We start from the raw sequence: 12,048 nt of genomic DNA, 5'->3' as shown, positions 1-12,048 counted from the left end.
CAACTGGCTGTTAGGATTTTTGTTTTCCCTATTAATAGTTGTTACACAAAAATGGTTTATTTAAGGGCTTATTTGATGTATGTAAGGGCTGAAAAAGACCATTTTGCGCCGTAATTACACTTTAACGTTGTCCATTCAAACAAAACTTGGTTATGTTTAGGGCAAAAAAACAAAAAAACACTTGGTTTTGCTTAGGAAAAGATGGTGGGTGGGGGTTTAAATAAGTAAGTTTGACACACATAGCGTAGTGGGACATGAGAGAATCCACCTCCCCAACCTGCGTCCTTACATGGTGATTGGTGCTCTTAATCCTCAAGCACTTACGGGTTTATAGACAAAAGCCTGGTGACGATGCGATAAGCCGATCTGACGCCTCTCGAACAGACGTTCGCACTGGGCTCCAGACGACTTTGAAGGTAATTCTCCGATAGCAGACAAAAGAAAACCCAAAAACCATAATTCATCACCGCTGTCATCCTAATCTCTACATCACTGAGTTCTACATACGAGAGTGTTCATTTCACTAAGACCAAAAAAAAAAAAAAAGACGCCAGATCCGGTTTCATTTCTGCAGAGTCGGAGCTGTCAGCAGGTTGTCACGATGTGCAGGAGGTGATTTGGCAGCACACACACACACTCGGTCCTTCTGTTCTGCTCCAACAGGACGACCCACTGCTACAACACACACGTCCAGTCGGCCTGATGTACAAAATAAACTCTGCCGTGTCTGCACATTGTTAGTCCCCTGACAGGATGCTGAATATGTATTACACACATGATGTAGCCTCCACAGATGTCCCACTTTCTGAGAGAGAAGATTCGGCTCTGTGGTTCCCCGTCTGCCGCATCGGGACACCGAAATGCCAAATGCTGACAAAGTTAGCACCTTTGCTTTATTCTCCTGGAGCTTTAGATGGAGTTGAGCCTCCAAACCCTGCAGGGGATTTTGTGCTTATGTTCCACTACAAGTAGTTTACATGGGAAATCACACAATACTAACGCAGGACAGAAGCTGAAGTTAAAGCAGTGAAAGATATCTGTGCTCTGTGTTTTCTGACTGTTTTCTGTTTGTTTGGAAGTTTGGAAAAGACAAAACAACAATGCAATTGTTTTTTGATGGACAGTTTCCCTCTACAAACAATAAAACTATTCTGTAATTTAGGGCGCACTCACACTGTCCTTCTGGCCGGGGCCAAAACCGTTTTTTCAGCTAAAGCCTAGTACCTTTAAGCAGTGTGAGTGCACCCGTTCCGCGCATAACTGCGGCCAGCGGGCCGTCCGTCCAAGAGGTGGGCTTTAGCGGAGCCGTTTGCACGTGTACGAGCACGAGCACGAGCCCTACGGCAGTAGCGTTATGTCCGCCTGTTCGGACATGTAAATAGAAGGACGGACCATGCGCGGACATTTAACAACAACAACAATGGTGGTGAAAGGTTCACGTTGGTGTGATGCGGAGGTGGAGTGTTTACTGCAGATTTGGTCGATGAAAAGATTCAAAAACAGTCGACAAGACGCACAAAAACTCCGAGGTCTATGGAAAGATTTGGAAACAAAGCAACACACACGCGATCAATGCGTGTGACGTGTTACGGCGTGATGGCGTATGGACAGCCAGGAAGCATTGGCCGAGGCCCAGGTAGTGTGAGTACAAACGGGGCTGGGGCGCGGGGGGAGAGGGAGGGGGGACAAGTACCCTAAAGCCCGGGTCGCGGTGCGGAAGGACAGTGAGAGTGCGCCCTTAAAGAAAATCTACCAGCATCCACTCAACCAAACATCTGCCAGCAGGGTAAACAAAACGACTTGACTCTTTAGTACTTCTACTTAGTGAATACTAATGTTTTGGGAGCACAGTTCCCAAAATGCTTTGATAGATGCAAGCAGGAAGTGCGTGTTTAATTGCAGTCAGTGCCTCAGCTGTGGGCGACACCTAGAGCCACTTTTTATTAGACTACATATGTTTACATTTTGGCAAATTAGCACCATTTAAAGTATGCAGAATAGGCCAGCGGCAGTTCCTGTTTGCAGTGCTCCCATGGATGTGCAGACAACTAGCATTAGAATACTTTTTTTGGAGATTGGAGATGATAAGAAGGTATTCATACTCGATGTAAAATGCATGTGCCAAGTATAAGCCAAATGTACTTAGACTTCCCTGTATACTTACAGTTAGTTACTTAATACAAACTGAAAGTACACTCTCTTGTGTTTAGTTTAAAAGAAGTATACTAACAGCACACTTGAACCTTTTTTGGGTAAGGGTGCTCAGATTTGAGTTACCACTTCAAAAACAAGTGTGAATTTTCATGCAAACTTCATGCAAAGTGTTTGAAGTACTTTCATTTTAACGTGAGTGCCAACTGCAGTTCCTCGAGTGGCCACTTGAGTCTGACCCAGTGAGTCAGTCCCAATAGACCTCCATGTTAAAATGACCAACTTTACAGTGGAAATAAACCTGTTTACAGCCTGGAACAAAAACACTTTAGTCTCTATGGATAACTTCTCTGTTCATGACAACTGTACGGGGTTGAATTTGTGTACAACTCATCAGTTTAGTCTGTATTAAGGGCGCACTCACACTGTCCTTCCGCACCGCGCCCCGTGCTTTAGGGTCCTTGTCCCCCCCTCCCTCTCCCCCCGCGCCCCACGCCCGTTTGTACTCACACTACCTGGGCCTGGGCGAATGCTTCTTGCTGCCTATACGTCATCACGCCGTAACACGTCACACGCATTGGTGACGTCATGGCGACGCATGGCTTTGTTTACAAATCTTTCCGTAGACCTCTGAGTTTTTGTGCGTCTTGTCGACTGTTTTTGAATCTTTTCATCAACCAAATCTGCAGTAAACACTCCACCTCCGCATCACACCAACGTGAACCTTTCACCGCCATTGTTGTTGTTGTTAAAGTTAGTCCTGGTGCTCGTGCTCTTACACGTGCGCACGCTCGTGCTCGTACATGTGCAAACGCGCTCTACAAAAGCCCACCTCTCCCAAACGGGCCGTGGACGGCCAGCTGGCCGCAGTTAGGCGTGGAGCGGGTGCACTCACACTGGTCAAACGCACTAGGCTTGACCTGAAAAACCTGTTTTGGCCCGGTGCGGAAGGACAGTGTGAGTGCGCCCTGAGGCTTAAAGTAAATGGATGATTAACAGCATGACCACTTTGACTGAAAGGAGCCGAGAGTTAGGGTGGTGTCAGGCACGGCCAAGGTGGTGACGGCCACTTTGAGGTTTATTTTGGCTCTTTATAAACCTGCTGGTGACGTCACAGAGACTACGTCCATATTTTAGTCTGCGGTCATAATTCACACGGTCACTTAGAGTCGAAAGAGAACGCCAGAAAAAAATGACGAATGGGGTTGTTTTTCTGGCAAGTGTCAGATTGAATCATTTTAACACAAAGTGTCATGGATTTCTTTCCTTTTTGCAGTATTTCCATTTCCTTCAGACCTTTTAATAATAAAAAAAAACATGATGCATTTTGGACTTGAATTCTTAAAATCAATGTCAGCTCAGTGGAAACATTTCCAGGCAGGAGATTTGACTACGCGTGAATCCGCTCGTCCAATGTGAAAACGTTCACTTTCATCTGGAAGGCCATAACTCCTCCTCCTTGCACCACTCCACTGTTGAGCGATAAACATCAAAAAACAGAGTAAACAACATTTACAAGACCCACTTTCTCCTTCTTCCCTCCGGACGGTTTAATATCCCGAGCCGCATCGTCGCCCCTCGAGATCGAGCTGATCAACGGAGGGCTCATCCTGATGTTGTCAAGTTAACAAATGAAAGCGGCGGAGGTTCATCCCTTACTCTGGCGATATTTCTAAAGGGCCAATCTCACTCCTCCTCCTGCTGGACATGAAGGTGAAAACTGAGGTTGATAACGGATTAGACTCGCCGCTGGAATACTAACAGGCTGAGTAGATTACCATGGCTGCAGCGCCTCTTTCTCATTCGCCCCTGAGCAGAGGCAATAAATGTGAAGAGGAGGAGGAGGCACTGGCAGGCTAAAAGGTTTGTCGGCTGAAGGCGGCTATAACTCTAAGAGCCTTGAATGGGATGTCTTGGAGACACAAAAAAAAGGGAGGAAGTAGAGCTAGGTAGGAAATAAAAACCTCCAACTTTGACGCAATGAGAGCACTCTAAAGCAGAAGATGAAGGTCTTTGGATTGCAATAAACAGGAAGTCAGAGCAGTAACTTTCTATCTTCAATCATAGCTTTATAACTGATTGTTCTAATATAACCTCCAGACTTATAACTCCTCTCCTTCCTCTTCTGCCGCGACTTCAAAAACTTTTTCTATGACTGTTATATCTCTTTTAAATGAGCGTCGGACAGTTATACTTCACCACGATCAGGCACTGTGCTTTTTAGTGCTGTTAAAAGTCTATTGTTGCACTTTTAATGAATGAGTCTGGATATGAGGAGGAGACTTTACCCACGTCGCAGTAATCCCTTTAATAACCAGCGGGAATGTTAAACCTCACACTTCCTCCGCTCACCGTATGCTGTACAGCACGTTGCCGTTTTTAGAAATGCGCAGCAGCTTGTTGTCGGTGGTGACCTCGTGGAAGTTGGCCCCCTTCTCGTTGGCGAAGAACAAGTCAGGTTTCCAGATGGAGTCCAACATAGAGGGGTCCAGGTCCAGCGAGTCATCGGGGTACTCGCTGTAGGCCAGCCGAGGGTCGTTCCACTGCTGTCTCAAGAAGATGTTCACTCTGTAGTCCTGAGAGGAGACAGAAAGGACAGATGATAGGAAGATGTTAGAGCGAGGGAGATGCATTTGTTCTACAGCTTATGGATGGATGGATGGATGGATGAGAGGAAACACAAGGAGGACACTGTCTACCCACAAGAGAAGGAAATGGACCAGAGTGCAACCCAGCAGCCACACAAACTCTTGAGAAGCTCATATTATAGCAAAGTCTGAGTTACTTTCACTCAATTACTGGATGATCCTGATCCAGACACTCTCACACCTTGGTTAGTGTTGGGTCTGTCAAGCTTTCATGTCAGTATGGCGTTTCAATGATACGGACTACATTGACAATTGTCGGATTATTGCGAAAAGGCTGTAGAAACCCTGATCCCATACAGTCCCGATGAAAGCATGTACAGCAGAGTAAGTCACTATTCTGTTATATTTTAAGATAACTTTAGGTTATTTTAGTTACAAAATAGCAAAACAAGCTAGTGCGCAAGCCAGTCACACTATGGTGAGCGCAAATAAAACGGTAGAGCTGGAAGACGCGTTTGTGGGTTCCAGGAGTTTGGTTGTATGTGAACGTCATCTTTAGCAGAGCATTCAGGCTGGTAACTTTATTAGGGTGGTGTCATGGCGTTGAGATGTGAATGGAAACCAAACCAACGTTCTTATGCACATTCAACGTGCAAGTTGAAGTTGTGCTGATCACCGGGACGAGGGAAAAACACCCGGAGCCTGAAGGCCCCTACACATGATACGTGGTAAAAGCTCTTTGTGTCGGCCGTTCCATTCATTTCCCATGGAAGCGCCCATGGTAGCAGCGCGCCCCGCTCAGAGTTGCCTCTCTGACGCTGACCTTTGTAACGCGCAACCAATTAGACAGAAGCTTTGAGTGTGACGTCTACGTTTCCTAGGCAACCAGAGAGCAAACTATTTAACATTACATTAAAGTCGTATCGCAATCTCAGAAGAAAACCTAATGATGGAGGTTCATAAGCATCACACCAGGTTTGTGAAGAGGCAGTTTACGAGCTAACGGTTGTTTTAATGCTAACGTTGATTTAGCCGTTTACTGGGTCCATGCGTCCAACCTTGCGGTGAGCCCCAGCGCAAAATGCTTATCATATGAAGGCCCCTTTACTCCTTTTAAATACTGTTGAACTTACAGGTTCATATGTTTATTTGCCCTGAATGCTTGATAGACGTACCTAGTTACGGATGCTAACGTAGGATTGGACAGTGACTGTTCTAGAGAGGGGCTTGGCTAAGGGTCAGTTGAGCCAGGATAGCCTAATATTGCAGTTTGACATAACTTCAGATGTAATCAAATACATAAAAAGTCCATCTTGAGGCATCTTGGAAAGTGCGAATAACAAGAATTCCCCCAAACTACTTCATCTCTTTCATTAAATCTCACACATTGAGGCTATTGTGTGTGATCATCTTTTGATAATAACTGTAATATCTTTCCACTCCCATTCCTCCCCGGTGGAGGCCCGTCTCTAGCTTTAAAAACCTCTTTATTATAGTATCACTAGCATCACTGCTGCTGCTCTCCGTGTACCACTACCACGGCTGCATTTCCCTGGAGGTGCAAAGTCTCTCTGAGAAGGACGTGGCACGTTGGAGGGAAATTGATTCGGCACAGAAAGTTATAAAGCATAAACCCCAGAAACACCTTGAACTGAAGGATGTCAAATGTATCTGTAGAGAGATGTGCTCTCTGAAAAGAACGAAGAGATGAGGGAAAGTGGAGGGGAAAGAGGCTCCTCATGGGTCACCGCATCGCTGACTCAAGAGGCCGAATACGGAGGAATGGACGGACAGATTGAGGCAGATGTAGAGATGTAGAGACGGAGTGATGGACCGTTTGCGGTTGGGTGAGCAGGGGGTTATGGATCTTCATCCGTCCGTCATTTTTATGTGAATGAAAGAGATTTTACTGATCAGGATGAGTTGTGGCCTCGAGGCATATCTGAGATCTGTCTTCCCGCCCGTGAGCCTCAGATCCTCCGCAGCCTTTCAGTTTTCTTTTTTACTCTCTATTCGTGCTTCTGTACTTGTTCACGGAGGCTTGTGTTCGCTGTGGTTTTACTGATAAAACACGTTTTAATGTGTTATTTTTACAAAATAGGAAGTCTCCCGAAATAGGGCGAAACGTAGACAGGCAGATGGATGTGTACGGAGTTGTCCTGCTACAAAGCTGAAGGTCACCGTGCTGCTGCTGCTCCCTCTTTAGTCTTACACGGGCAGATGGAGAGATACAGTGGGAAGACAGTCAGAGGGATAGATGAACAGGAGATAGAAAGACATTCACGAGTCACAGAGCCTGCAAAGAAGAGATAATAACTGTGTGTGTGTGTGTGTGTGTGTGTGTTCAGTTGGGTTTTGGGCTTGTTGTTCCAATAAGTAGGATGGATTTCTAAAGCACAAAGGATGAAGTCTTTCCGTTGTGACTGAACAGATCCAAATCAATTACAGTACCAGAGTTGATGGCTGTGGTTTGCTGTAATTGGACAATTTTCATGTCATGTGATGTTGTCTTCGTTTTTCTGTCTTACACAGCAAGCGACCCAAAATCTGTTTGACTACATTGTTGCATGTATTAGGTTAAGTAATGACTCTAAATTGCCCATAGGTGTGAATGTGAGTGTGAATGGTTGTCTGTGTCTGTCTCTATGTGCCCTGCTATAGACTGGCTTCCTGTCCAGGTTGTACCCCGCTTCACGCCCAAGCCCCCACCACAGCGACTTCCTGGTTGATCCAATCAGGAAGTGCCAAAAACTGCAGTTCTCTGAGTGACCACTAGGGGCAGGTTTCTCATTGACCCCCGTGTTAAACAGGCCGTTTACACAGCATCATTAAACCTGTTTAAGGCCTGGGACAAAAAAACATGCTAGTCTGTATATTTAGCTCATATCTCCATGACAACACTGAGGGGATGATTTTTTTTGTACCATGCTAGTTTTTATTTTATTGGATAATTAGGGGCGCGGCCTCTTGAGTGACAGCTGGCCCTCACTTCTCCTCGGAGGTAAACGTCAGCCAGGTGGACGTATCTCCCTCCCCCCAACGTCACATACATGCCTTTTTTGGTCAGAGGAAATGAGTGTGACGACTCCCGTAGGTGAGTATGATTAGATCAAGTAGAGAGAACGCACCTCGATGGAGATGCTACGTCCATTTTTGCATTTTAGCTGGAATCTGAGCCGACTGGAGATGAACCTCTGACGTGCAGCTATAAAACCTTCAGCTTCTGCTGTTTAACTGAGAGATCGATACACCCCCGACAGGTCTGACTACAGATGCATGTGTGTGCATGCACAAATCTGTGCATTACCACCTTTACAAGGACCAACGTGAGTTTAGAAAGCAAGGAGATTCGTGCAAACGAGGAGATTTGTGCTAATATAAATAGTTCAGACCTCGTCCGTGTGTCAAGTTGGGAGAAGCTAATGTAATTTACAACTCTGACAGTCAGTGATTACTCTCAAAACTGCAAGAGGTCACTTGTCAAGGGGAAAACAAACGCTCTTTGTTCAAGTGTTTAATCGAAGGACTAACTGTGTCGTTGTATCCGGCCCTTCATCACCTCTTCTAATGCTTGTTTTGGTTAGCACTAGAACTAGTTTAAGGTTAGGGTTGGAATTAAGAATCGTTCCAGGTAAGATATTAACTGATGCTCCCCCAGAGCTTTATTGTATAAGCGCCTCTCCTTTCTCTGTTTTACAGTCAGAGATGGATGGTCTTTATTCAGCGTGAGGTGGCATTTAGCTCGCCCCTCCATCCCCCTAATTGTCAATTATTCTCAGAATATGGAGCTTGGCCACTTCGGCCAGGCTGAAGCATCATTAAACTGCGTGGCGTAGCAGAAATGCATCGCAGGGACGAGGCTCGGCCATGCCAGCAGCCCCAACGGGTGGCATTTAAAGGAGCAATCAGCCACAGTGCTGCATGTGTGTGTGTGTGTGAAATACAGTCACATGGCACTCAGCTTCAGTGAGACCCCTTCGCCGTTTATCACTGTTTATTAGATGGAATATCTCACACGAAACAAATGAGCCTGACCTTTCAAGAAGGAGTCGCCTTTTCTTCTGCTGGAGAATATGATAAATAACTTGAAATGGCGCAGAGATGAGGAGCGTCTGTCGATGGAGAGAGGAAACGAGGGAATACAGAGGAAAGAAACGAGCCCATGCCAGGATCATCAGTCATGCACCCGCCTGCAGTATGACACCAGCTTGGAAAGGGCTAAAGTTCAGAGGAAATGGCCTTTACGGAGCCGCTGAAGAGAAAGATAATTATGAATTCAGTGGTCACGCAAGTCGGACGTTTCACGCAGCTAATTGTTGCTGAACTCTTCAGCACCTGTTCTTTATTCTTTTATGTCTCCTTCAACAAACCCCTCCTTCCTGCATCGGCACTATTCATCACCATAAGTGTTTTAATATGACGTGATGCTTTTACAATTAATGCTACTGCATAAATACCAATTTTACAAAAATTAGATGGTGTCGTATAAGACGGCTAAACTCCACGTAGAGAGGTAGTTCAGAGTGGTGGATGGGTCCCAAAACACAGGCCTTTTACCTGGGGGACCAGTGTTGGTGTCCTGGAAGTACTTAAAGTTATGCACAAAAATTAAAAAAACTAAAATGCCTAACAGTCCCTAAACTTAACCATGTAATGGCGTGTCATTCCGGCGCAAAATCCTCATGTTCTTTATCTGCGCTTAGGGGAGAGTCGCTAACAGCCGGACATTGCTAACACTGATTAGCTGGGCTCCTTCTTTTTGGCTTGCATTTGGTAATTGATCTGAATGGAGTTCAATGGACTCTTAATAAACTCTGGGTTTGCTAACTAAGCTAATTATGCTTTGTTTTCTGCGTAGAGACTCTTCTCATGCTGCTGCAGAGGTTTGGTGTTATTTTCAGCAGCATTAGTGGTTAAAAAAGACGTTTAATGCCTTCGCCCCGAGCTAATCACTGTTAGCCACGTCCAGCTGTTAGCGAGTCTCCCGGATTTCTCAGTTAGTAGTATATACACCAAAAACTGTCTCGATGGCTTATTTGATGTTTGCAAGTGCAGAAAAAGACCATGGGATGATTTTACACCTGGATTACACTTTAAACAGAATGTGATATTTTGTAAAATATCAAACGAAGCTGACTGAAAAGACGATGAGAGTCTGGATCTCTTGGCGTAAGGGCAGATGCCGTAGGAACGGTGAGGGACTCAGCTGACCAAATTAGAAACCTGCTGCGTGACCTTGGAGTATTTGCAATGGGTGAAAGAACATCTAACACGGAGAACCTCCTGTCCTGAGCTGCATGTGTGAAAGAGAAATGGCTATACTCAGATTTAGAGCGGGGACATCACATTATTGTTCCCTTTTAACTGTTCTCTCAAACTACTTTGCCTGTTAAACACGATGCGTGTTTCTTTTTTTACCTCTCTTGAAAGCCAATCACGAAACAGTGGATTATTCCATGGAAAAACTGGTCAGCTTGTGAATGTCATTTGGTCCATAAAACCTGAGCGTCATGGTTCAGAGGCTCGTCACGGCTGCAGATGGATGCGCGTTTAGTGCATTAAACTGAGAGGGGGAATGGACGGTGCAACGGTGGGGGATTTCCAATGAGGGGGAAGCCATTTGAGGGTGCAAATCAATGATTTCAGGGAATGAACGGACGACTAATTCAAGTTTATTTAGAAAAAAAAATGTTGACTCTGTACTGACCGCGTCCTCTCCTTAAGGACGGAGGGAAAGTGCTGCAGGACGTCAGCACGTGTGCAGTGAAAAGTGCGTCGTCTGTAGGTTCACACTCATGGTTTAATACCCTGACATAAGGCCGTTGGACTGTTAAGTGCTACGCCGAAATTACCATCCACCAACGCCACGCTGCTATGAAACCATTAGCAGAGGAAATGCTGTACTTACACAATACTGCACTCATTTCAGCATGTATTAAACTCAGGCAGTAAACCACGCATGAAAGAGTGCAATCTTCATCCTCCTTTACTTCTCCGTCTCCTTCTCCTTCCTCCAACAACAAATGAAAAAAAAACAGAGAAACAACAACGGCCATATTCTAATTCCACGCCTGTCATAACATCCTGCCGGCTCCCTGGATGCTGCTCAGGTAGGAGGTTACGGAGGCTCACACATTATGGCAGCACATCTGCTCTGCTCAGACAGCGTCGCGTCAAGAGAGAAAGATGCTGTTTTCACTGGATTTGCCTCGAAATGAGCCCCCCCTCCCCCCCGACCTCCGCCTCCTCCACCAGCAGCGCCGCGGGGTGTCAAATCATTTTACCACAGCAAACCTCTCTCTGGATTTGAGGTGATTTTGATAAATGAGACGATTTGACCGTTTCACGAGCACTGATGCAATTAAAACCCGGCCTGTCAGAGCTGCAATAGGATGCAAGAGTCTTATATGACAGACTATGTCCCGCACCGGAGCTGCACACATTCAACCGGTTTGACGAAAGGACATTTGTGCCGATCCCAGAACAGGAAGTGATGAATCCAAACTGCAAACTAAAAGCCAAACTAACAGGCACCAAAACCGCTGTACATCAGAAGAAGACACGGAGCTACATCCGAAATGAAGGTGGGTTTTTCTGCTCGGAGACGATATTTAGAGCAGAGACTAACAGAGTGCTGACTGCACCGCTGCAGAGACACACTGCAGGTATAATAAAATCTACAGACGCAGGCTCACATTTGAATAAAGGTCCAATACACGGCTTTCCTCGTCCACTGGTCCTACATACAGTATAACAGGGTGCGTACACCTGTTCCAAGGTCAAAATCAAGCCCTTTTCAAGCACTTTCAAGGTCCATTTTTAAGGTTTTCCCGTCCCTTACAGCTGTTACGTACATTACATTTTTCTGGGAATACATACATATTGAATATCATCACGTTAAAAGAGACAATATGCTGCTATAAACAACTAAAATTATGTCCCTTAATGCCAGAAGGATAAGAAATTCAATTAGATTTCTAATCTAAAGATATATTAAAGATATATTTTGTGAAAGAAATGCGGATACAATTATTATTTCTCTTGTTTAAATCATAATACCATCTATTTCAAAGATGGTATTATGATTTAAACTACTAAAATTGGCGCTCATAATACCAGAAGGATAAGAAACTAAATTAAAATTCAATTCTAAAGACATTTTTTGTGAAAGAAATGCGGATATAGTTATTATTTCACTTCTTTTAATCAGGTTGAAATAGACGGTATTATGCTATAAACAACTAAAATTGCGTCTTATAATACCAGAAAGTTAAGAAATTAAATTAAAATTATATTCTGCAGCTATTTG

At 44.9% G+C, this 12,048-nt stretch overlaps 1 protein-coding gene across 3 annotated transcripts in view; it reads right to left on the bottom strand.

Moving 5' to 3' along the window:
- The window catches only part of glra1 (glycine receptor, alpha 1), a gene marked incomplete at both ends in the record, with an annotated part of 138,805 nt that overhangs the window by 43,058 nt on the left and 83,699 nt on the right, over positions 1-12,048 (bottom strand). For all 3 annotated transcript variants that reach the window (XM_083915559.1, XM_083915558.1, XM_083915560.1), the window contains one exon: positions 4,504-4,727. In XM_083915559.1, the coding sequence (XP_083771685.1) occupies positions 4,504-4,727 (224 nt within the window). The remainder of the gene's footprint in view (positions 1-4,503; positions 4,728-12,048) is intronic.

Source organism: Echiichthys vipera, assembly GCF_963691815.1.
Source record: "Echiichthys vipera genome assembly, chromosome: 6".
NCBI classification, from domain to species: Eukaryota; Metazoa; Chordata; class Actinopteri; order Perciformes; family Trachinidae; genus Echiichthys; species Echiichthys vipera.
The sequence above is the reverse complement of the archived record's forward strand: the minus strand, read 5'-3'. Positions and strand labels throughout refer to the sequence as shown.